Source organism: Chiloscyllium punctatum, chromosome 10 (assembly GCF_047496795.1).
Source record: "Chiloscyllium punctatum isolate Juve2018m chromosome 10, sChiPun1.3, whole genome shotgun sequence".
In the NCBI taxonomy this organism is placed as follows: domain Eukaryota; kingdom Metazoa; phylum Chordata; class Chondrichthyes; order Orectolobiformes; family Hemiscylliidae; genus Chiloscyllium; species Chiloscyllium punctatum.
Window position 1 is genome coordinate 61,701,872 of NC_092748.1, and position 27,666 is coordinate 61,729,537.

The 27,666-nt window shown below is 39.6% G+C and overlaps 1 protein-coding gene across 6 annotated transcripts in view; it reads right to left on the minus strand.

Moving 5' to 3' along the window:
• kalrna (kalirin RhoGEF kinase a) overlaps nt 1-27,666 on the minus strand; it is a 753,406-nt gene that overhangs the window by 578,804 nt on the left and 146,936 nt on the right. The window contains exons 1-2 of one of the 6 annotated variants that reach the window (XM_072579333.1): nt 19,034-19,102; nt 18,626-18,771 (exon numbers count right to left, since the gene is read on the minus strand). The exons of the other annotated variants lie outside the window; for them this stretch is intronic. Coding sequence (XP_072435434.1) covers nt 18,626-18,683 — 58 coding nt within the window. The 5' untranslated portion in view covers nt 18,684-18,771; nt 19,034-19,102. Of the gene's footprint in view, nt 1-18,625; nt 18,772-19,033; nt 19,103-27,666 lie in introns of those variants that run through there. 6 annotated transcript variants of the gene reach the window in all.

A 27,666-nucleotide genomic window follows, 5' to 3' on the forward strand; every position in this document is an offset into this window, starting at 1 on the left:
AACTTGTAAACATAATATGTTTTTGGAATGTGTATTTTGTTTTAGTTAATTGCTATATAGAAATATTTATCTTATGTTGTGATATCAGAGTAAGATAGAATTCCACTGCGCTCACTCAATATTGTATTCTGACAAGAAAAACAAAAAATAAATTTAAATTGAATTGCTAAACATTATTTTCAGTATTTGTTAGTGAAAACCATTACAAAAACTTGACAAACTCTAATCCACCCTGTTCTTACGCAAGGTGATGTCCAGCATTTTTCATTGAGGTTTATCTGTCATATTAAAATTATACACTAAACAAGGAGTTAGGTTTTACATCATGGGTCCCAAAGAAAGCTTTGATTTGTTGCTGAACACAGAGTTAGTCAAAACATTGAGTTTTCATTTCTGGACTGAGCTAACCTAAGGGGAACAGGTCGAAACATGGAAGTATGATATCTCAACTATTCTGGAAACATGGCTTAAAGAGAGAGGAATAGCAGTTCAATGTTTCTGGTTAATGAGTTTCCAGATAAGAGGGGGATTAAAAAAAAGGTAGTGGCAATTTTGTATTAACAAACAATTCCTACTTTGAGGAGGGGTGATATGTTAAAAGGGTCATCAAATGAGACCAACATGGATTGAGCTAAAAAATAAAGAGTAATCTCAATGCTGCGAGCATATTGTAGACCCCCAAACTGCTGAAGAGCATATGTGCAAACAAATCTCTGAGAAGTGCAACAATAGGGCAGGAAAAGAACAGGTCTTTAACTTCCACAGTCTGAAGTGACATAGTTCTCTTGTGAAAGGATTTGAGTTAGCAGCGTTGCATTGTTAGATTCAGTAGAACCTTTACAACGAGGTTCTAACAAGTCCAACAACAGAATGTATAGTTCTGGAGTGAGTTTTAGGGAATGAAGCTGGGCAAATGAAAGGAGTTGGAAAGGGGCAATGTTTTGATGGTAGTGACCACAACTGTTAATGTCAATATAATTATGGAAAAAGACAAAGTCAGAACAAGAGTAGGAGTTCTAAATATGGGCAAGGCTAATTTTACTGAGCTGAGGAGTGGTTTAGCAAAAGTGGATTGGAAATAGCTACTTAAATGTAAACCAGTCTCAGAGCTATGAGAAGCATTTAAAGAGAAGATTCAAAGAGTATATATTCCCACGAAGCAAAAAAAAAGTAGGACCATCAAATCTAGAGCAAACTGGATGTCAAGGTGCTTATAAGGATAACTTAAGGCAGTACAGGAAAGATTACATCTGACTCCAAGAACTCAATACTACAGAAAGCCAAAACAATTACAGAAATTAGAGCGGTGAAATCCAAAAGGAAATTAGTAAAGCAAAAAGAGGCAAGAAAATAATATTCATAAGCAAAATCAACGTGAAGCCAAATGTATTTCATCAATATTATGGGTGTAAGAGGATAAGGAAGGAAAGAGTAGAACGCATAAAACACAAAAACATTAATGTTTATGTTGAGGGGAAAGATGTTGAATTTTTGTGAATGTATTCACAAAAGAGAGCCACAATGCAGATGTTGTAGCCAAAGAGGAGGAGAGTGAAATATTGTGTGTAATAAACATAGGGAGGAATAAGACGAACACCCATAAAAGTGGATATATTACCAGGTCTCGACAAAGTGTATCTCTGGCTGTTAAAAGAAGTTAGGAAAGAAATAATGGAGGGCCTGAGTATTATTTTCCAATCCTCCATGGAAACTGATGTGGAGGACTGCTCACATTGAACTTCTTTTTAAAAGGGAACAAGAAATGACAGGCCAGTCAGTCTAACATCAGTAGTGGGAAAATTGTTGGAATCAATTTTAAGCGATAGGATAGAAAGATGAGGGTTAATCATTAAAGATCAAAGAGCATGATTTTATTAAGGGAAGAGCACATTTGACCAAGTTGATTGAAGTTTCTGAGCCAGCAACAGTGAGGATTGATGAGGGTAGTGCTGTTGATGTGGTATATATGGATTTTAGCAAAAAACTTCTTACAAGATGCCACCTGGCAGAATGGATAAAAATACTTAGGATCCAGGCAAATGTAGCAAATTAGATACAAAATTGGCTTTGTGGCATGAAACAAATAGTAATAGGAAACAAATATTTTTCTACAATGGGAACACTGTTTCCCACGGGGCTTCACAGGGTTAGTAGTAGGTTAGTAGGCTTTCATGGTACACATTAATGAGTTGGAGATAAATATAGGGGATTAATCAAGATGTTTACAGACAACACAAAAACTGGACAACAGTTGTTACTGAGGAAGACAGTTTAGATTGCAGGAAGGTTACGATAAACTGGTCAGTTAGACAAGTAACAAATGGATTTCAAGTTGAGAAGTGCGAGGTGCTGCAGTTGGGAGAGGCTAACCAAGGCAAAGGAATACACAATTAAAAGGAGAATAGTGAGAGATGCAGAGAAGTGAGGGATCCAAGATGAATGTCTCTAAATCCCCGAAGGCAGTCGGACAAGTTAAGAAAGCTTATGGAATCTTTTCTTTACGAGATGAGGTATAGAATGCAAAAGCAGAGAGGTTATGTTAGGACTGTGCAAATTATTAGTTAAGCCAAAAATTGAGTACTGGATGCAGTACTGTCACATAATTACAAAAAAGATCTAATTGCACTGGAGAGTGTACAGAGGAAATTTACAAGGATATCGTAGGGAATGGACAAATGCAATTATGAAGATGGGCATAGCTATTGGATAGGCTGGGGTCATTCTAATAGGTGCAGAGAAGGTTTTGTACATTTGACTGAAACATATAAAGCTGTGACAGATCTGGATAGAGTGGATGGGCCTATTTACCTTAACAGAGAGGTCAGTAACCAGGTGCATAACATTAAAGTGGTTGGTAGAAAGATTAGAGGGAGAGTTGAGGAAAGGTCTTTTCACCCAGAGTGTAGGAATTACAGTCACAGAAATTAATACTTTTACATTTTAGAGGAAGGAATTAATTAATTTCCTGTGGTGTTACTTGCAATGAACCAAAGAATGTAGTCAAATATATTAGCATATTTTGAAAACAAGGGTGAATGGTGGTAAAGTATTTGCTTCATTGATTTTCACAGAAATCAGGACTCCTGTTTCACATCTGACAATTTGCCATTGTTCCATTGGCAGTCTCCTTCTTTCCGTCAAAGTTTTTCTGAAACTGTTCCACAACTGACTGTATGTCCCCTTTAAGGAGGGCTTAGAGTCATAGAGATGTTCAGCATGGAAACAGACCCTTCAGTCCAACACGTCCAGGCCCTCCAGATATGCCAGCCTAATTGAGTCCCACCTGCCAGTACCCGGCCCATATCCCTCCAAACCCTTCCTATTCATATACCCATCCAAATGAATTTTAAATGTTGCAATTGTACCAGCTTCCACCACTTCCTCTGGCAGCTCATTCCATACACGTACCACCCTCTGCGTGAAAACGTTGCCCCTTAAGTCTCTTTTATATTTTTCCCCTCTCACTCTAAACCTATGCCCTCTAGTTCAGGACTCCACCACCCCAGAGAAAACACTTTGTCTATTTATCCTATCCATGCCTCTCATGATTTTATAAACCTCTATAAGGTCACCCCCTCGGCCTCCGACACTCCACGGAAAACAGCCCTAGCCTACTCAACCCCTCCCTATAGCTCAATACCTCCAACCCTGGCAACATCCTTGTAAATCTTTTCTGAACCCTTTCAAGTTTCACAAAAAAATCAAAACTAGTCATTGTTAATCTTACAGGATCTTTGCCCCCTGCAGAGGGCACAGACTGTCAGCAGTGTTTTGTTCTGTGCTGCACACTGCAATAAAGTTGATAAGCAAGCAGCACAAACGCTTGCTGCCTCCTGCCTCAACTGATGCCCTGTCATATGATCCTGTCACACCCTCACCTTGCCTATGTGCCATACAATCTTTCTCCATTGTTGACCTTTTCAATATCAGTGTTCAAATTTTATTCCTTTCTTAAAACTTCTCTTACTCTGCCCTGCAGCTGAATGGCGCTATTAAGCATCTTCTATGGATTACTTCATTCCTTCCCAACTCATCTATATGTTCCAGAGGAATACAGCTGCACACCAAAATATAGTAAATGTTGGGCCTAATTTGCAAATGTATTTACACCCCAAAATAATACAGTAAATTGGACTACTGAACACATCTACAGCACCAACCTTATAAATCTCACTTGCTAACATTAAGCCTCAAAAATGATAGGATTTATCATTAATTTATCTAAATCGAACAAAACATTATGATATCAGTCTTCAAATCATTTGAAATTATTCTCCCTCTCCACATATATGTGAGCACAGATACATCAACAAACAACATATTATGATTTCTTGGCACAAGAACACAAAAGCAGGAAATAGTTGATTGTAAATATGCACAATTTATGTATAAGACAGTATTCCCAGGGAGGCCCAGTGGTGGACAATTTAGTGAAGAGCACTAGGGCACAAAAAGAGAAACAACCAAATCTAACTTACCAATCTGTGATCTGTGAGCAGAATCAATATGATCAGTAAAAGCTTCTGCAGAATAAAACACTACTACCTGGATGAGGAGAAGGACATTGATACTGCTGCCAGATGTCTGTGAACCTTCACACACAGGGAAAAAGTAAATCCATTCAAATATGCAAAATACTAAACTGAATAAGGTTTAAGGAAAAGCAGGGAATTCATCCTTTGGAAAAGGTGGCAAAACTGCTCACAATGTTCCAAATGCAATTTCTACCAACGTGGACATAAGAAATTAAACTGGAAAATGTTAACGAGAAGTCCAACATAAAACATGACAACAAAAAGTCAAGTAATAGGAGGTAGGAACATCATCTATATACGATTTTTAAAAAATACCGTAGAAAGATAAGTTATGCCACTGAACACTATTATGGTCTCTATAAAATATTATACTCAGACGTAAACCTAAATAAAATATGTTACATACATCTGTTAACTTCTCAAAAATGAATATTGTATTAACTGAAAACTGTAATGATTGTAACAAGGTTAGCCAAGTGGACTTCAGAAAGTGAGTTGCCTGATTGGGGCAGTTAACCTGGCCCAATCAGGGAGCCCTGGCTAACAGGCATAAACAGGAGTGTTTGAGGTTATATTCACACTGTGAGGAAGCTGGATCAGTGTCAAGGATTTTCCATGTGTAAATAAAGGGTGACTTGATGACGGGATATCAACCTAGAACATAGAATATAAAATATTACAGCATTGTAAGCATAACATTGTTTCCTCTGGGTGCTCCGGTTTCCTCCCACAATCCAAAAATGTGCAGGTTAGATGAATTGGCCATGCTAAATTGCCCGTAGTGTTAGGTGAAGGGGTAAACGTAGGGGAATGGATCTGGGTGGGTTGCCCTTCAGAGGATTGGTGTGGACTTGTTGGGCCAAAGGGCCTGTTTCCACACTGTAAGTAATCTAATCTAATCAGATAGGATTTGTAATCATCTGGAAAGGAATAAGTTGATTAGGGATAGTCAACACGGTTTTGTGAAGGATAATTGTGCCTCAACAAACTTTATAGAGTTTTTGAGAACGTGACCAAACAGGTGGATGAGGGTAAAGTGGTTGATGTGGTGTATATGGATTTCAGTAAGGTTTGATAAGGTACCCCATGGTAGGCTATTGCAGAAAATGTGGAGTCATGGGATTGAGAGTGATTAGGCGGTTTGGATCAGAAATTGGCTAGCCAAAAGAAGACAGAAGGTGGTGGTTGATGGGAAATGTTCATCCTGCAGTTCAGTGATTAGTGGTGTACCACAAGGATCTGTTTTGAGTCCACTGCTTTTTGTCATTTTTATAAATAACCTGGATGAAGGCGTAGAAGGATGGGTTAGTAAATTTGTGGATGACACTAAGGTCGGTGGAGTTGTAGATAGTGCTGACGGATACTGCAGGTTATAGAGGGACATAGATATGCTGTAGACTGGGCTGAGAGGTGGCAAATGGAATTTAATGAGGAAAAGTTCGAGGTGATTCACTTTGGAAGGAGCAACAGGAATAAAGAGTACTGTGTGAATGGTAAGATTCTTGGCAGTGTAAATGAGTAGAGAGATCTCAGTATCCATGTATATAGATCCCTGAAAGTTGCCACTCAGGTTGATAGGGTTGTTAAGAAGGCATACGGTGTGTTAGCTTTTATTAGTAGAGGGATTGATTTTCGGAGCCACGAGATCATGTTGCAGCTGTACAAAACTCTGGTGCAGATGCACTTGGAGTATTGTGTATAGTCCTGGTCAACACATTGTAGGAAGGATGTGGAAGTTTTGGAAAGGGTCCAGAGCAATTTACTAGGATGTTGCCTAGTATAGAGGGAAAGTCTTATGAGGAAAGGCTGAGGCGCTTGAGGCTGTTTTCATTAGAGAGAAGAAGGTTGAGAGGTGACTTGATTGAGACATATAAGATAATCAGAGGGTTAGATAGGGTGGACAGTGAGAGCCGTTTTCCTCAGATGCTGATGGCTAGCACGAAGGGACAAAGCTTTAAATTGAGGGGTGATAGATATAGGACAGATGTCAGAGGTAGTTTCTTTACTCAGAGAGTAGTTGTAGGGGTACAGTTTTCTCATTTCCCCTTCCCCCACCTTACCCCAGTTCCAAACTTCCAGCTCAGCACTGTCCCCATGACTTGTCCTACCTGCCTACCTCCCTTCCCACCTATCCACTCCACCCTCCCCCACTGACCTATCACCTTCATCCCCTCCCCTACTCACCTATTGTACTCTATGCTATTTTCTCCCCATCCCCACCCTCCTCTCACTTATCTCTCCACCCTTCAGGCTCTCTGCCTGTATTCCTGATGAAGGGCTTTTGCCCGAAATGTCGATTTTACTGCTCCTCGGAGGCTGCCTGAACTGCTGTGCTCTTCCAGCACCACTAATCCAGAAACTGGTTTCCAGCATCTGCAGTCATTGTTTTTACCTTTTGCAACAGTAGTAGACTTGCCAACTTTAAAGGCATTTAACTGGTCTACTGAAATACAGGCTACTAGACTAAATGGGATTGAGGTTCATAAGGAGGAGATGTCAGCAATACTGGAAAGTGTGAAAATAGATAATTCCCCTGGGCTGTTAGCAATTTATGCTAGGATTCTCTGGGAAGCCAGGGAGGAGATGCAGAGCCTTTGGCTTTGATCTTTGTGTTGTCATTGTCTACAGGAATAATGCCAAAAGACGGGAGGATAGCAAATGTTGTCCCCTTGTTCAAGGAGAGTGGAGACAACCCTGGTAAATATAGTACAGTGAGCCTTACTTTGGTTGTGGGTAGTGTTGGAAGTTAGTTGGCAGGCTTTTGTCCCAGTTCCTTTTCTGTAGTGATTTCACTCACTGGTGTGGCTTCTAGCACACAGAGCAATTTGTTTTCTTTACCTATAGTGCAGAGATGTCTCAAGCTGTGACCTTTAAAGCACTTGAGTCCATTCTAATGCATCACCCCACTAAAACACTGAGGAGATGAGGGTTGAATCCCTATTGTTATGTGTCCCCTTGCATAGACATGTCACTTGGTCCATACTCTAAATATAAACCACAGACTTTCCTGCTGAGAGGGCTAAGCAGGATATGCCATCTATCTCTCTATTGTAAGTCTCTCTGCTTAAAGTTTTCCTGACACTCTACAGGTGTGATACTCCACAAGTTTACACAGACACTTTTAACAGTAAATTCAATTTTCTATATTGACATTTTCAGCCATTCTTGACTTGTGGAGTTCATTTAATTTTTAAAAATCCCGGTTCAATGTTCAATGTGGCTAATTAATTTGGGTCCACGATCCATTAACTGCCAATATGGAGACGACTCATGAGCAATGCAACAGCAGATTGACTGATATTGAGCAACTATTGATACTTAAGGTTGCATTTAGTACAAACCTAAACGCAAAACTGTAAGAAACCATTATGATCTGAATGGTAATGGCTACCAATAACAAGAAGGAAGCATTAAGTGAAAGTTCCAGTCAAGCGACAACTATACAATGAACCACCACAACTCAAACTAGCTAAACAGCAATTCCATTGTCCAAACAATTAGAAAACAACTTCCAGATGGTAATTATCAAACAAATTGACCAAAAACTATATCAGATTGTGCTTTGATTTCTGATTCAGGGGAATATATATAATGGCATTATACACTGAATTCAGAACATAATATAACAAAATTCAATTCGGAAAAAGGACTAGGTCTACTCATAAAATACCAAAAATACTCACAGCTTTATGTAAAGAATCCATTTTTTTAAAAAACCAGTTGTTATAACATCAATTCAAATTAAAACAACAATGACATGCATAAATTTTTCTACCTTATTGGAAAGAAATTCAAAGCATGAGTTAAAGTGGCTGAAAGCAGCAGTAATGAGAAGGAAAGGGTAAATGCAAAGAAAAAAAATAAGAATAAATAGGAGTTGGTGATGGAGGATGATGAGTGCCGATATGTCGAGTTGGACAAACCTATAGAGATAGGCAGGGATACAGTCATGAAGGAATTAAAAGTGGATGACAATTTTAAATTAAAGACGTCCTGAGCCCAAAAGCTGTGGTAGGCCAAGAAGAAAAGAGAAGGAAGTGAACAGGTTGTGAGACAGCACTTTATCACGATTGCCCTGCTGGAAGAATGAAACTGTTTTCAAGTGTGGAATAGGTAGCACTGCAACTGGCCACTTAACACCCACTATGCTTTGGTCATCCCACCTCCAACTCTTTGACCAACTAGGGACAGCAAGAAAGCTGTAATGCCCTATTTAAGAAAGAGATGCATAAATCAAACTCACCATTGCTTGTATTTTTGAGGCTACAGCAACAACAGGAATTGTTAGGAGAATATTGCTTCTTCGACCTCCCCCTCATACTGGGAGGTCTTGCTGCACGATCTAAGGAGCTGCAGTAAGGTGATTTTCCTCATTGGCCAGAGGAACAGGACAACCTCTCCAATCAAGCACACAGAGGAAGTCAGCAACAGGGTGTGGTCCTTTCTGCATGAAGACATTACATCGATAGGAACAAGACTTCATAAAGGTGAGAAAGGTCAGAGACAGACCATTCTTGAGCCAATAGTCACACTCTGATTTTCACAGTGTTCTCTTCCACACCACACTCAGAGTGATAGCATCTGCAGTTCCACTCAGTTCACTCTTTCAGGACACCTCATCATATACCTGCCTGTCAATACTCACATGCACTTTCAGCCTCTTGCCCCCTCTCACAACAGGAGCCCTCCATGAATTGTGTCTTCCTTCCTCTCCACACAAGCCATTACAGTCATCACTTTGATTTCTCTCCTTGCACAAAAAGAGTTCACATATCTTGATGAAAGATAGAGAATGGAGATTGCTTTGGGGTTCAGCTAATCTCCAAGACAACACTTTGACACCACGTGTCAATGCAAGCCCACCTGGTACCTTGTGCCAAGAGTCTGCCAATGTAAACAGTGACTTGACATGACAGCTTGGGCCTCCTGAAGCCCTGTTACTCTGACAGGTCAAAAGAACTGTTGTTCTTTCTACTTGTCAAATCCGTGTTTCGTGTTTCGAGCTGAATTCCTGTCTCCATTCCCTCTGCGCCATGGAGGGGCATGAGAGTGAAGAGAAGGTATTCGGTGTTGCTGTTGCTGATGGACTTGGTGGTGGTGATCCAGCCTCTATTTTTGGCACCTTAGCAGAGTTAGAACATAATGTCACCGAAGCTATTCCCATGCTGTAGTGAAAGCAAGCTGTGGGAAAGTGAAGTGAAATGCTGGGCAGATGACGTGCTTCCAAGGAGTTGACAATTTCCTGTCAAGCAATAATAGTAATCCCTGGGAGAAAAAAGTGTTCCACCCTGCTCATTCTCAAATAGTCTGGGTTTGGTCTACACTTGGGCAAGTCAAAAACTGTGGCGCTAGAAAGCACAGTAGGTCAGGCAGCATCCAAGGAGCAGGAGAATCAATGTTATGGGAATAAGAAGTTCATCAATCATGGGGGGGTGGGGGGGGTGGGGGGGGGGGGCAGTGGGGCTGGAGGGGTAAGGGAGCTGAGAGATAAAGTAGGGACGGAACTGACAGCAAGAATAAATAGTTTGTGACAGACACTTAAAACAATGACTTCAGTTGCTTTATAACTTTAGTTACTGAAAATTGACACTCATTCAAAATAGGATGTCTGACAATACAAAGGCAATGATGAGGTTACGAACAGTGGTAGACAGGCAATCGGCATTCATTTGAAATCTGAGCTTATCTCATCAGATCATGTGAGTAAGGGCCACATGTATGTGAAGATGAGGAAGAACCCAAAACAGAATCTTTGGGGGACAGAAACGCACACAGCAGTACTTGGAAAGGAGGACTAATGGCTGTTTGATCTGATGATATCAGGTTGAGAGTTGGACTGTGAGAACCAACCAGCCTACTTTCTAAACTGTCTGTTATATACACCTGATAGCAAAATGTTAAATAAACTGTTGGGTCCTGGGAGACCCAGTAATAGATTTGATCATTTCATACTTACTCCGATAAGTTTAGATGCAGTTTTTAAAACTTTTTCCTTTGCCTCAAAAAGACTTTCTGGAAATTGCTAGCTGTTCTTATATCAAGTTTTTTTTCACATAAGATTAATTGTAACTCCTTTGAAAAATAAGGATAACATTTCCTAGTGTGAATACATTAACTGGCTTTACTTGAGTCTCAACTTTCAGTATCAGTGTGTTGGAAATAAGGGGAGAGTTCAGGCTGCAGAGGAGTTTTACTGAGAATACACGGGTTTACATTCTATTATCAGCAGCAAAATTCTAGAAAATGCACCAAATGAAATTTTAATCAATGCTTCCTTTGGGGAAATGCCACAAGACGTATCTATAGCATAAACATCATGCCTTCTGCATTCATATCCTCTCCTTCACCAAGGCTGCATACCTTACTTCTGTGTACTGCAACAAAAAATAACTATGGTCTTAACAAGTCTGTGTTCCATGACACAAGTAAGGCAAGGTCTAAATTTAACAATGCAACTGAACTGTTGGCTTTATGAGGGGTACATTTTGTATAAAATTTATCTTGACCAATTCCAAATTTGACAAAAATGGAAAATGTATATCTAGTAAAACTGTTCACGACAGTTTAATAGCAACAAAAGGAATGAAGAAAGTACAAATGGAAAAAAAGAAAACTAACAAGAACTATAATATTGAAGGTGTTTTTGAAAAAAAGTAAATCATTTGCAGCATTACTCAACATAGATTTAAAAAATAAGTTTTACAAAGTGTGTGATGCCATGAAGATTGTGATATTTATCACCAAGAAGACTAAATGATAACAAATGATAAGCTGCATTTTGAAAATCTATGTTTTTAAAATTCAAAAATATTCAAGATGCATGAATTATAAAAGTAGGAACTTGTTGAATTATGAAAGATTTTTATAAATTGTTAACTTAAATGTCCTATAAAAACTCCACAGTAATGTTTAAATACTAATGGCATTAAATGATGAAACCAATTTACCAAGAAAATGAAAAATGGTGCCAGTCTAAATGTATGACAATCAGCAAAATAAAGTTTAAAGGATTTGCATTAAGAGTAATTCCGACAGGCCAGTCTTTAAACAGTGCTCAGAAACATATAACAACATAAAAGTAGAATATTATGGATGCTACAAATGTAAAATACAAACTGCAAATTCCAGAAATACAGAGCAGGTTTGGCAGCATCTGTGGAAAGAAAAGCAGTTAATGTATTGGGCCAATTACCTCTGATAGTATCTAAACTTGAAACAATGGATAGAATTTAATGGTCATGCAGTGGTTCACTGGCTTGAGAGTGAGTGGCAACACCACCACAGTTTTTCTGTGGTAACATCCCTGTTCCCCCATCACTCAATGATACAGCTTAATGCCAAATCGGCCAATAACCTGGTTTATGACAAAGTCCTTGATGTCTTTAGGGGGGGATTTCCTACGTCCAAGAGCTGGCAGTGTCATTAGGAGTGATACCCACTGCCGGTTGTACAGAGCCCCAGGCAAAAAGCCATTGCAGGAGTCCCCAGAATGACAAGGCCATCAAAAACAAGTTGTTATTACAGACATAATTTTATGGGTCAGTTTAACTACAGATGCTTCAAATGACAGCTCAAACATTTCTAGATCTTGTGGAATATTAGACAAGCTGTTGGCCTCATGCTTACATGTTCTCAAACTGACCCTGCGCTATTTCAGAGTGAAAAGGTATCTTGAAGGACAATGGTTACCCTGATCAGAGTACAGATCATTGCACAATATAAAAACTCATGAATGGGCCTAAGGCAACATCTCCACCCTGACTGAGGTAAAAATTGCATGAACAACCAATTTTAATGATCACATAATCACCTACTCTAGAAGCCACCTATATTCACTCACAGGGCCCAGTCCTTTGCAGACTGAATGAACATGGGGGTATGATGGCCTTATGGTATTGTTACTAACCTATTAATTCATAGTTCCAGATAAAGTTCTGGAGACCTGGGCTCATCCCACCATTACAGATGATGGAATCTGAGTTCAATAAAAAGTTGGAATTAGAAGAGTCTAATGATGACACTGAAACCAATGCCAATTGTCTGTGGAGAAAAGTCACATCTGGTTCATGGAGGTCTTGTAGCACACTAACAGTATCCCTGCCTATTGATCCAGAAGGCAAGTTCAAGTCTACCTCTTCCAGAGGTGTGTAGTAATGCATTGATTAAAAAAAAATCTGCAGAATGAATTCAAACTTTTTCAACCGAATAAAAGCCTGAAGGTCAGCCATTCCTTCTAAATAAACCCATAATAATCTGTCAACTAATTCGAGTTGACTTTCCAGGTTTGAGGCTGAACAAAAGCTTGGAAGTTGGCTGTTACCTGGAACAATACCTCTGCCAATCAAAGTCTGCGAGTCATTCAGTTCTCATGCAGCAGAAACTGTTGTTCCTTTTAAGATTTGATATCTGTATGATTCTGTCCTCATGAGTGGAAGACAAAATGCTTTGATAGCATGTGTCTTTTCTTCAGCAATACTCATGTTTTGTACCATCAAGCAACAATTAATTTTGTTGGAGCAATATTTGCTCTGAAAAAGAATTACTTGATCTTGGGATATTTTCATTATTTTTGTATCTTATAAGCTCCTCTACATACCTAACTTTTTCATACGTCACATCAGTTTGTGACCATACATTCGGTGTCCTATTTTACTGAAGATCTTTAGTCATATGCTGCCATGACAAGCAAGGCACTCACTCTCAGCTATTTGTTTTGCTGTTCCATTACCCTCTCCTGATTTTTTAAAGTTGTTTGTTCCATGTATTCAAATTGTTTTTAATGTTCCAGTGAATCTTCCTTCTATGTTCCTCTCCCAATGTTGTTTCCAGTTCAGCACTCCATGTTTTGAAAAACTTCTGTCCAAAATCCCTTCTCCAAACCTCATCCACTGTTGTTCATCTCAAATGTGTGCCTTTTAGTTGCCCAATCATTGATCAGTGGATAGAGTTTTTTTCTCTATTTAACATAGTCACCTCAAATTTTGGAATACATCTCTCAGGTCCCTTCTTAGTTCTAAAGGATAGAAAGTAGCTACTCATATTGCTTTTCATAACGAAAACATCTTGTCTATAAAACCAGACAATTACATCCATAAGAAGGATATATTACGGGCATGTAAGAGTGATGGTTCTTTGCTACAATTTTTGTGCATTTTATTTTCTAAAATAAGCTTCCCAAACTAGCTAAATGTTCTAACTGCAGATTCAACAATAATTAGTATTAGTTCACTTTTCCTAATATCTACCCTGTAATAATTGATTTTTCTATATTAACACAATAAGCAAATGATAAAATGTCCAGGCTATTTTGTTTTGGCAGCTGCAGGTCTATGTGTCACACAAAATAATTTCAATGTATGACGTTTTCCAGTTTCATTGTGACTTCTGAGTAAGCATCCCTACAATTCTACTTTTTTAAAAACATGCAAATTGCTGTTGCCATGCCATAGCACTGTCATTACTGCTGGCATGGAGAACCCTGCAGATATCATTAATAAATTAAACGACAGTGCAGACCAATTGTGAAATGCAAGGTGGGATCTTCTTTTTGCTTTTTATTTTGTCCTTTTTTATGAGTGACTTAATTTTCACTCGCCTTCACATTAAAATATATCCTTTTAATTAATTGTATGCTGCAAAAGATTTGTAAACAAAAACAAATTGAAGCAAAAATCATAAGTAATGCCAGCAGCACTGAAAAGATACTACCCAATAGACCCAAAAGACATAATATCAGTTATGCTCCAAAAAATCCAAATGTATTTTCAGCTCAATATAGGAAAATTAGTCTTGAATGCAAGCAAATCTTCAATGAAGCTTCAAGTATTGTACCAAAATGCTATTTTATCTCCTTTCAAGCTTTTATTGCACTATCCCTTAAACAATATTCCTTTTCAAGCCTCTGTGAATATGATTGAGAGAACTAGGAAAGTGAATATCATCCTTTCTTTCACTTGGTTACCACAGTGATTCTTCCTGTGCAGAAGCACTGGCATGAAATGATACATCTGCAAGTAGCTAAACGTGCAGCCACTGAACTGAAGGTTTTTTGGTTTCTAAATGTTTTTAATTGTGTACCCCTCTTCAGATGTTTGAAATGTTTGAGTACCCTGAATGAGTATTTATTTTATTTTAAAGTAACCTTCTAATGACCACATGATCTAAAATACTTATAACCAAAAAGGCTGACAGTTTGATGACATATTATACGATCATTGTATCTTATCACTAATGTGACACATCCAGAGTATTGATTTTCAAACTGCATCTGATTTTAATACGTGGAACTTCCAAGGACTGAAATGGTTTCAAAATGGAATAGAAATTGATTTAAAATGACCACAGCAATTCAATGACCAAACAAATTAGCTTAGCTTTGTCAAACCAACCATCCTCACTGCTGAGGATATAAGATGTCAATTAAACAGCCATGGTCTTAGGTTAAAATCTTTAAACTTCAAGCACACCCTACCAGCTAAGGACTGTACATTCATTTCATCTTCCTGTCACACTGGATACCTTGTGAGTTGTTTTTATTCATTCATGGGACGTGGATGCCACTGGCTGGCCAGCATTTATTGCCTATCCCTAGTTTCCCTACAGAAAGTGCTGGTAAGCTGCCTTCTTCAACTGCTGCAGTCCACGTACTGTGGTTAATGAAAATGCTGTTAGAGAGTGAATTCTAGGATTTTGGCCCTATATATTTCCAATTCAGAACCACAAGTGGCTTGGAGGAGAACTTGCAGATTGTAGTGTTCCTATGTGTCTGCTTCCCTTCTCCTTCTAGATGGAAGTATTTGTGGATTTGGAAGGTACTGTCGAAGGGTGCTTGGTGAATTTCTATAGTGCATCTTACTGAATAGTACAAACTTTGTTCCTGCATGCATCTGCATGCCTGATGTCACATCTTTAATATTTTTTTCTGATTGGCAGATAATAAGATTGCTTTCTTTCACTCAAAAAAACCTTGTCCTTGGCTCCTTACGTACATAGCCGACTTTATGTAACTGCATGTTTAATAGAGAAAGGCATGGCCTCATGCTGAAAAGAATATAAATCTTTGTTGCAGCCAGCTGAAGAGTCTGGATAGAGGCAGCTGGAACACCTCGCCTTACCTGGTCATAACAGAAGCATACAGTGGACATAATTTTATCCTAAGTGTACCATTCTCTCACTGGTACATTTGAAAGATTTAAATATTATAATTTAAATATTAAAAGTAGGGTGGAGAAGCTAATTACAAGTTTTTATCTACATGTTGTGAAAACATTTACTCACTAATAATTAACACCCCCTGCTCCTGCACTCAATCAGCAGCCTCTCTTCCCACTACTCTCTCAATCAGCAGTCCCTCTTCTTAATTCCAACTGGATGAGAGCCTTGGTCAGGCAGGCCAAGTCCACCCAGCAGTCTACTAACCTACCGGCCACCCAGCCACCCCTCCCCCACCGAAACCATTTGGATTCTAGCAGTAAGCTAGTACTCAGCCTTACGTGCCACTGGATATTTTTCCACTGCTCACTGGTGCTTCAATCACTGATTATTTCTCTGATAAACACGACCACATCTAACTGTGAATCCATTAGGAGCAAGCATGAGTGAAATAACCTGAGATCAGAACAGCAGTAAACAATGGGAAGGCAAGTGGTGGTGACAGTCTGAGCATCAGAGCCACTTGTGTTTGGGAATTCCTGGAGAATGGACAGAAGGACCCAGAGGTTGGAAAAATATTCTCATCCCTAAAAATTCCCAATTACACAATCAAGATAAATGGAATCTCTTAGAGACATCTGCCATCTCCCAGGGGTGCATACACCAAACTTTTGCAACTGCTTTAAGGTTATAAAAATTATAAAACATACTTAGTCCCGAGATCTAAATCAAATGGCTCCTTCAATTAGTAACACAAAGAGTCAAACACACAGGAAGTATGTTTTAGATGCAGTTACAAAAAAATACACAAACTGTGTAAGTTTCCACATAGCATATTTTTTAAAAAGAAACTGCATTATTGTTTAAACTAAATCATTCTTATGACTTTATACAACAACAGATAATGCCCATTTATGAACAAGTTTACCATACTTTGTACAAATTGAAAGAGTTTGTTTTACAGATGAAGGCTAGGAATCTTTTACCACCAGAACAGCAATAGAGTTTAACTAGATATTTCTTACCTATCATTTAAACATTCATTGATTTAATATTCTCTCACGTATCTCACAACAAAGCACCTCATGAATAAGAATGTTTTAAGTATAGTGCTAAATCCCTTCCTATAATCCATATTAGCATATCTACTATCTTACTATCAGTCAGATCTGCAAGTTCTTGTCAAAGAAATCTATTAAAATGTTTGGACATCATTTGGGCTTGCCCTTTGTGACCAGAATCTGTCATTTCAGACATTACATCTTAGCAAAACCTCAAACACTTTTCCCACAGTGAAACTAAGGTTTGCAGGTTTGTCATTAAACTACTTATTGCTGCTTTTTCTTGCTCCAAGAAAATGAGAGCAGCATTTACTTATTTACTTTAGAATAAACTAATTCTAGGTGAATCAGCACCATAAGCAGAAATTGTCAGAATGAGTAATTTAACCATTTCTCAAATTTGTTGTCCTGCGCGACCAGCTTGCCACTAATATTGATAAATAGTCAATTTATTTTGTATTCTTCTATTTTCCTTTTATGTGTAAATTATATTTTATTATTCTTTATATTTTCCACTATATTCCCCCCATGTTCCAATCTTGCATCGCTTAAATATTTTTGACATTCCTTTACTTGAATTCTCTATTTCTCATTATCCTGTTCCTTCCATGTGTATTTCAACATTCTTATCTTTCTCACTAGGACCTTCTACAATTGTCTTGCTCTCTATCTGGCTTGGTTCTCCTGTTTGGTTCTCAACTTGTTTCTGGTTAAAATACTCCAATGCTATGAAACATATCTCTTGAAAATCCTCAAATTTTCCTTTAGCATTCTTCCCTAATAATGGTAGGACAGCAAAATTACAGACGATTGAACAATTATGCCAGAGTAAGGTTTTTCTCAAAACAGAAAAAAACAGGCTTCTCCTATACTTATCCTAACACTTAAATAGCATTATTGGCTTGGGGAGCAGGTCATTTGTCTATCCTTTTGCTTTGAGAATACCGAGTACTCTGGGGAAAAAAATCCCCACAGAGAGATAAAGATAAAATAATGCATCCACCTCCTTTTTCAAGGATTTTGGACAGATGTATGTTATGCTGCTATAATCACTATTTAGGTAATAAGAAATCAGCATTGAAAATATAACCTAAGCTTCCTCTATCCAAGACATTACCTTACAAGGTTATTGCAAGTGACCAAAATTGCTAAAGGAACTTAGTTGATGGTCTATTGAGCACCAAGTATGAAATTCAGAAGTATTTTTATTTTCTTGTTCTATTGGCCTAAATGGGAGGTTTTTTTTTAATTTTGAAAAATCCCTTTCTCATGTTAAATATGCAATTTATTAATATCACTATTGCTTAAATGCATTATAAATCAAAACCAAGGTGATGGCTTAAGTTTATTTATCCTTTTGCATGCTATCTGAAATTATTAGACACAAGAAAAGGTTATGAATCATTGAACGATCACCACTACCAAGCATAGATCTCTGATAAATACAAATGCAAAGAACAAACATGAAGTGCACCAGAAAAAAATCAGTTGGTATTTGGTTAGTTTGCAAATATTCTACATCAGTGAATGCAGCAATGCCATAGAAAAGATTACAATCTCATCTACATGAATTCAGAAGAACAGCTTTCACTTATTCACCATGGGATGAACTGCAGATAGTGACTACAGCCATTTCTACATTTAATTAATATGGTTCTAATACCAAAAAATAATAACTTTTGACAGCTCAATGACTATAAAGCAGCTTTTCTGAAACACAAATTAACTTCATGCTCATCACATTATTGAAACATACAGATCCCACACGACAACGCTGCTTTTAATGTAATACATTTGATGACAAAATTTAGCAGCATTTACGAAAAATGTTTCAAAGAATCACTATAACATTAAATTAGAATCAATGTACTCTGTTACCTTTGCGGAAACTCATAGTGCCTGAAGACATGAAGCATAACAGAACCACAGCTGTCATATTGCACACACGCCTGGAATTCTGACAATAGCTGTTCCAGCGATCTCCATCATCCTGAGCGCTTTTATACACCAACACTTCAGGACTGCTGCCGGAAATATGAAGTGCAATGCAGACAGTGAGGGTTATATTCCTACGGACCTATCTGGAGCTGGTTACTTATCTGTAATGGCTTCCAACTGGGGTCAGGACTGAGCATGTTTATCACTGTGCTCAGGAGGCATCAGAAAAATGTCAGTGTGGAAATCAGAAAGCAGACTGATTGAAATACGATACATCTTAATTCTATCCAGCTAAATAAAGATAGTAAGAATTCCTTAAATTGGTATATTCAGGGAGAGAGTACGTACAGTGTGAAGAAGCCAGCTGCTGCATGCACCTTTGAATAAAATTCAGTGTAATAGTTAAAGTTCTTATTCCGTGCCAAGTGCAAGCAACTACAGTATACACTCTCAGTATACATTCTCAGGAGAAGAACAGATCTGTTGAATTTTAAAGAGGTGCAGTGAGTCACTCATCTCGTCATCACAAACATAAAAAGGTTTTAAAAGATTGCCATCACCTGCAGACACGTATGTTTCCAATTACTTATATTGCACTATTAATACACAGAGCATCCTACTTCACATTATCGTTATTGAGAGCTCTATTTCACCCATTGTATTAAAAATAACGACTTTAGTGGGTCAATAATTAACCTTCCAGTGAAGCATATCTGTGTATGTCAAGATTTTTATTTTTGATAATCTCTTTCATTGACTTATACAAGAATATAGCTGCACTAGCCTTTCTTATCACAAAACGGAAACATTTAATTTTTGACATTAAATATAAAAAAAGTGCTTCTGTATGTCATTGTAGACAGTATACACTTTTTAAAAATGTTGTTGAAATTCTTTTTACTGGTTAACACCATTGTTAAAGAGGTTGGCAGAGGAATTTTGTGTGAATTTTAAACATTAGTTCACTACTTTCAACAACAATGCATTCCATCTTATCACCATGCAAATAAGTAGAAATTTTACATTAGTGACCTGTGCACATCATAAAAGATAAATTATCACTCATTGAATTCAGAAGATTAACTTTCAAAGTTATTTCACTATATGGCTCTACTCAGTTTTTCAATTATGGAACTGCCTTGAAAGACAATCGTGTTCATCTTTGCAAAATTAAAAGAATACAAGCGAGGTTATTCCATCATGATTCAGTTGAATCCCATAATCAATGTCAAAAATCATGAGAGTATGCACGAAAATTCATGATCACTTCATATCCAAGAGCAGTGGTGCTAATCAAAGGAAACAATTAGATATTTTGATAATTAGGTTATCACAAACTTTACATAAAGAGGTACAAGGAGAGCAAAATAACATATGAATCGAGTAGTAAGAACAATCCGAAGAGCAAGAAGCAGCACAGTTGCAAATTTGTCCAATGGGTTCCACCTCTGCTGTTGTAAGTGTGCTCATGCTGATGCCCTAAATATAATCTTCCATGTTCCCTCAATTCAGGAGCTGTTCCTTTTGATTAGAAAACTACAGATGTCACTATTATTTAAGAAAGTGTGAGGGAAGCTAGAGAATTAAAGATGAGATAACATCTGTTAGCAGGAACTTACTAGAGTCTATAATTACAGATCAGGGAAGGTGTGTTGTGCATTCATAATGTTACCAAACAGGTTGAGTATCAAATTGTACATCCTTCCAATGTATATCAATGGCAAGGGGTAAGAGCCAGAGAGCTGCCTGGTGATCTATGTGATGAAAGCAACTGGAATGCATAACATTACTATCCATACCTCCAGAATACAATATGTATGTCAAATTGTATATTACATGGTGGCACAGTGGTTAGCACTGCTGCCTCATAGCGCCAGAAACCAGGATTCAATTTCTGACTTGGGCAACTGTCTGTGTGGAGTTTGCACATTCTCTCAGTGTCTGCGTGGGTTTCCTCCGGGTGCTCCAGTTTCCTCCCACACTCCAAAGATGTGCAGGTCAGGTGAATTGGCCGTGCTAAATTGCCCATAGTGTTAGGTGAAGGGGTAAAGGTAGGGGAATGGGTCTGGATGGGTTTCTCTTCGGAGGGTCAGTGTGGACTTGTTGGGCCAAAGGGCCTGTTTCCACACTGTAAGTAATCTAATCTAACCTAAATCCTGTGGGGACTGGTTGTTTGGTTCTTTGACATGGATAATATTGAGACACAGCATGAAGTTCAATCCTCCTTCTGGCTGGGATGGATTCAGAAACTGGCTCCCTATCGATGGTGGAGATTTTGTCACAGTGCATAAAATCTTCCTTCAGATAGAGAACTCAGGAAGATAGTTAAGAATAGACTAACTGAACACTTTGAGCATGTTGGGGTGGCATGATGCCTCAGTGGTTAGCACTGCTACCTCTAATGCCAGAACCCAGGCTCAATTTCACCCTTGGGTGACAGTCTATGTGGAGTTTACACATTCCCCAGGTGCTCCGGTTTCCTCCCACAGTCCAAAATGTGCAGGTTAGGTGGATTGGGTATGCTAACTTGTCCATAGTATTGTTGTGGGGAAAAAAAACACCAGTCTTGGAGTCAGAGTCGAGGTTCAATGACAGAGTTTATTGCACAAGAAAATACCGGAGCTCCAGCGATAGAAAGACACCAACAGCCACAGTAGTCAGCTGCGAGTCTTCTCTCAACCCAGAGCACATGTCAAGAAACGTTTATACATCTTGTGATGAGATCATTGTCTTCGCAACGTGGTTTATTTATGGCAATCATTGCAGAATCATTGATAGTTTCGATACAGTCTTTGTCAGTTCCAGTGCAGCCTTTGTTAGTTTCAGTGTAGACTTTGTCAGTTTCAATGTCTACACGGAAATCCGTTGCTGTAGTGATGGGCGCTCATCGCTCTTCCTGAGAAGGATGATTACTCCAGCCCTGACTATTAGCATTTCATATTGAGTCTATGTCAAGCTGTTAGCACTTCTATAAGAGGTGCTGCCTGGACCCAGAATCTTTGATGGGTAGTGTACATTACGCATGTGCATTCTCTCCCCACCCACCTTAAACTAATCAAGTGGGTTGACAGTGTGTTGTGTTGGCATTCTGGAGGCTCCAGGCAGAGTCTGTACCTACTCTGCTGTTTCTCTCCATATTGTGATCTGGTGGCCATCTTGCGTGTCAAGTTCAAAGGATCTGTGTGGGCTTGATGGGCCAAATGACCTGCTTCCAGACATATGCAGTCTATGTTCACCTAATCAGAGGAAGCCAGCAAGATTTTATAATGGACAGACCATAACTGAATACAGTAATAGGCAGGGGAATTTCTATAAAGGTTATCCAGAAGTCATTCAACAAATTCCCTCATACATTGAAGTTGACAGTTGAAATTTATAGAGTCAAAAACAAACTACTTATCTATTTCAGAAATTATATTTGAGGCAGGAGGGAGATAGTAAGGATAATGGACAGATACTTTAACTGACCAGATACAGCTAATGGTATCCTCCAAGGGATTGTATTGGTGCCTCATTTATTCACGGTATTTATTATTAACTTTGATAGCAAAATAGAAAGCCACACATCCAGGTTTTTTGATGATGCAAAGATAGCATGTTAAGAAGCATTGATAGATTCGTAGATGGGCAAAACTTTGGCAAATGATTTTAATATAAAGAATTATGAAGTCATCCACTTTGGACCTAAAAGGATAGATCAGCATAGTTTATATATGGTGAATGTCCAGAAACAGTGAAGGTCCTGAGAGATTTATGGGTCTATGTAGTTAGATCCATGAAAACGTCATGAACAAGTATAAAAAAATCAAAAAGCCAGACACAGCACATGCTTACAATTGTCTCTGTGACTATTATTTTCCTGGAATAAGTTGCAAGCCTGATAGCAGAGGTTATAGTACTATCTGTCTGCATCAAACATGGCTGACCATGTTTCCCATTCCTACCACCTGCCACAGCCACAGTGGAAGGATTTGCAAGGTTAAAATAAACTTATATGGTCACATTATAAATATGTCGTTTGTGGCCATCAAGTCCTGGAATGGGAATTGACCTGGGAGCTTCTGGTTAAAAGACAAGAATGAAGTCTTCTGGAAATTATCAACCTGTAATCATTTAGCCTTTCTAACACTCGGGCTCCATGAACAAATTATCCCACTTAACATTCAAAAAGTCATTACACAATACCTTGTAGTTTAACAAATTTCGATTAAAGGAATGTCTCAGAGCAATTCCTTTATACAGAATTGGACTGTTAGAACATTGCAACTGAAATTAGAGTCAGGTCAATATTAGTTTTTACGACATTGAGGTCAAGCATTATCTATACCATATAGAGAGGAAATTAGATGGGTAACATCATGTGCCTGGTACGGACCTGGTATTTTTTGCATTAATGGGAGACTGATAAGCAAGGTTAGATCTCATGGAATACAGGGAGAACTAGCCATTTTGATATAGAACTGGCTCAAAGGTAGAAGACAGAGGGTGGTGGTGGAGGGTTGTTTTTCAGACTGGAGTCTTGGCATAAGAGGTAGTTAGTAAGTTTGCAGATGACACCAAAATTGGAGGTGTAGTGGACAGCGAAGAGGGTTACCTCAGATTACAACAGGATCTGGACCAAATGGGCCAATGGGCTGAGAAGTGGCAGATGGAGTTTAATTCAGATAAGTGCGAGGTGCTGCATTTGGGAAAGCAAATCTTAGCAGGACTTATACACTTAATGGTAAGGTCCTAGAAAGTGTTGCTGAACAAAGAGACCTTGGAGTGCAGGTTCATAGCTCCTTGAAAGTGGAGTCACAGGTGGATAGGATAGTGAAGGCAGCATTTGGTATGTTTTCCTTTATTGGTCAGAGTATTGAGTACAGGAGTTGGGAGGTCATGTTGAGGCTGTACAGGACATTGGTTAGGCCACTGTTGGAATATTGTGTGCAATTCTGGTCTCCTTCCTGTCAGAAGGATGTTGTGAAACTTGAAAGGGTTCGGAAAAGACTTACAAGGATGTTGCCAGGGTTGGAGGATCTGAGCTACAGGGAGAGGCTGAACAGGCTGGAGCTGTTTTCCCTGGAGTGTCGGATGCTGAGGGGTGACCTTATAGAGGTTTACAAAATTATGAGGGGCATGGATATGATAAATAGACAAAGTCTTTTCCCTGGGGTCAGGGAGTCCAGAACTAGAGGGCATAGGTTTAGGGTGAGAGGGGAAAGATATAAAAGGGACCTAAGGGGCAACTTTTTCACGCAGAGGGTGGTACGTGTATAGAATGAGCTGCCTGAGGAAGTGGTGGAGGCTGGTACAATTGCAACATTTAAGAGGCATTTGGATGGGTATATGAATAGGAAGGGGAGGGATATGGGCTGGGTGCTGGCAGGTGGGACTAGATTGCGTTGGGATATCTGGTCGGCATGGACAGGTTGGACTGAAGGGTCTCTTTCCATACTGTACAACTCTATGACTCTATAAATTCAATGGAATTCAGGAGATAGCATTCAAATCGGAGTCCTATCAACTGACCCAAATGCTGTTTAATGCTCAGGTAATGTTAAGAAAAATCTAACTCAATGCACAGAGGAAATTCATCAGCCTGGGCTGGAAAGATTCAAATATGAAGGGATGCTAGATAGGTTGGCTTATTACAATTACAACAAAGAAAACTAAGGAGGTGAATAGAGTTCTGAGGGACAAAGACAGGGTAGATAGGGAGGGATTTTGCCAATTAATACTGTAGTCAATAACTACAGTGCACAAATTTACTGTAAGAAGCAGGAGATACACAGAAGATTTGAGGAAACATCTTTTCATCCAGAGGGTTGTGGGCAACAGAAACTCACAGCCTGAAGGGGCACCAAAGGTGGGAACCTTCAAAACGTTTAAGAACTATTTAGACAAGACTTCAGTCTAGATTAGAGTGGTGCTGGAAAAGCACAGCTGGTCAGGCAGCATCCAAGGAACAGGAATATCGACGTTTCGGGCAAAAGCCCTTCATCAGGAATAGAACATAGAGATGTTTCCAGCATCTGCATCCCTTGTTTTTATCATACAAGACTTCAGGTCAAGTGTTTGAAAATAGGATTAGAAAATAGATGGATGTTTGATGATCAATGTAGGCAGAAGAGGCTGAAGGATCTCTTTCATGCTGAAATACTCGAGGAGTCTATCTCTCAAGTATGAATCTGCCTTTACCTAGGAAAGGTGAGGAAGACAACACACAGTATACCAGGTGTTGTATTATCAATGTCTTTGTAATTGTAATAATTACTCTGATGCTCCAATTCTTTTGCAACAAAAACTAACATACCATTTGCCTTCCTGGTTGCTTGCTCCACCTGAGGGCTGAAATTTACCATTAATTGGCTAAGTTTCATTTTGTCAAATTTTAATGAAGAATTTCCCTCCATGAGACCTAGACAGCTTTCTCATGCTATCATCCCAAAGTCAACTCATTAACTACCTATCACACCCCTCGGGCACCCCTCTTGGCTGATGCTTGCCTAATTTTCCCATTTGCTCATCATTGTCCAGCTATCCCAGAATAGTTCAGCATCCCTGGCACTGGAATCAAATTTGAAAGGCCACTGCATACTCAGACAAGCATTCTGGAGCTGCCCTGTGTGCACAGTTGGTGGATGCAATGCAAGACAAAGGGACATTTTATCTGCTTTGCCAGTCCTGGTGGGTAGGGTGGTACAAAGGAAGGATATCCTCTTTCCTGAGAACTGCCAGGTCCTGCCAGCCTGGTTGGAAGCTGCTACCCAGGTGAGTGCAGCCTCTGTGATTTGGAGGAACACCCTGGGAGAAGGTCAATGACCTTTTCCACTTTGCCAGGATAAGTGCCACTACTTCCTCTCTGCTATCTCACTGTCAATCTCTGCCACTACACTCACCTCCCAACCAATGTTCTTGCTCCACTACTCTCAGTACTGCATGCAGTATCTTCTCTCACTTACTCTTATCCAGCCCAACACCACTATTGATCCTACATGACCTCTTAGCTGCCTGCTCATTCACTCAGGGCATATCACCATTTTTCCCTCACCTGAACCATTACTAACACAGTGATATCTAATGTTATCTCACTGAATCCCTCCAGTGCTCTGGTTACAAAAGGAAACAGTCCTCATTAAGGCTGAATGTCAGGTACCCGATGTTAGCATTTTCAACCCTTTTACAGAGGACATGGGTTCTGTGAGGTTTTGTGGAGACATTCCTGTCCAGTAAGTTCCCATCAATGTATTTTTCACCTGCAGACCTCATCACCCTCTATCGTAACATTTTCTCTCCTTTGGCTCCTGCAGGTACCAGCATTGTCTGTACATGGTAGTTACAGTCAAGGCCTCGCCCACAAGACATGCCTCCTCCACAATGGTGTTGCCACAGACTTCATACACATGTTCAAGTAGACACAGGTACTGTGGGCTGGTTTGTTGGGGGCACTTGGCAACCTAACCTGCAGGCTGCAGCACTGCAGCAATGACACTGAAATCTGGCTGCCTCAGGCATGTGATTGTCTAGCCATGGCAAGCCAGGCCCAGCAGTCTCAGAGTCTGCTGGATATACGCACACACCTTCTCTCTAGCCATTAGTCCCCAGCATAAAAGGTGAGGACAAAGGGGGATGAGGCGCTGACTCCTTCTGCACAACGTGTTGGGTGGTGCCACACCAGGAGGAAGAACCAAATGCAGGCCACCCAGAGGTCTCCTAAAGGTGCCTGGGCCTCCCAACACCTCCCTGCTTGACCAGGAGGCAACACTTGCCTCTGGCAAGATTATATGAAGCATGTTTGAGCCTTCTGGACACCAATACCTCCAAGGTTGGCCAATCAAGAGTCCAAGGCTAATGGGTTCTACTGAGACATAATGGGAGGGAGAGGAAGATGAACCGCGGCAAGGTGGCACAGTGGTTAGCACTGCTGTCTCACAGCGCCAGAGACCCAGGTTCAATTCCCGCCTCAGGAGACTCTCTGTGTGGAGTTTGCACATTCTCCGCATGTCTGCATGGGTTTCCTCCGGGTGCTCTGCTTTCCTCCCACTATCCAAAAATGTGCAGGTTAGATGAACTGGCCATGCTAAATTGCCTGTATTGTTAGGTGAATGGGCCCGGGTGGGTTGTACTTCGGAGGGTCGGTGTGGACTTGATGGGCCGAAGGGCCTGTTTCCACACTGTAAGTAATCTAATCTAAGTGAAAAAAAACCTTTGCGGGGACATTGGTGGCAGTTGATTGTAAATAAGTGCCTATGTTGTAAATATATGTTCACTTGTGACTATTATCTGTTTGCCTAAGTTTCTGTGTCACCAAAATGCAAACTTTAAGGTACTGAAGCCACTGATCCTTATCCCTTGCCAGCGTTCCATAAGGTGCCTCACAGCTGCTGCACTATGAAGAGGCAATGGTGGGTTTTCAGCTTCCTGTGACTCGGCTCCATCTTTCCAAATACACTGATGTTGCTATTACATCACAAACTTTAGTTGGGTGCATGAAATTTTCATCAGAGCTCAGATAAAGGCTAATAGGCTTATGTCTAAGGGCTACATGGAATGGTGAGATCACCAGTGTGTTTTACCTTCACTTTCTGGGTGTGTGTGTGTGTGTGTGTCTACTGGTGTTACCCTTTGAGAGTTGCCCCTGCTCTCACAGAATGAGGCACTTAAGCTGCCCATTCTGGGTGCAGTCATAACCATTTTCATTTCCATTGGGTACTTGAAATCTGCACAACAATTTGCATTTGTATTTGAATGGATTGGCAGGGGGAGGGGGTGACCTTTGTGAATAATGACTGTGTGGTTTAGTTGACGAAACAGTAGGTGATTGTGAATGCTGATTGGTCAGATGGTGATTAGATTACTTATAGTGTGAAAACAGGCCTTTCAGCCAACAAGTCCACACCGACCCTTCGAAGTGCAACCCACCCAGACCCATTCCCCTCCACCTAACAGTACGGGCAATTTTAGCATGGCCAATTCACCTAACCTGCATATTTTTGGAC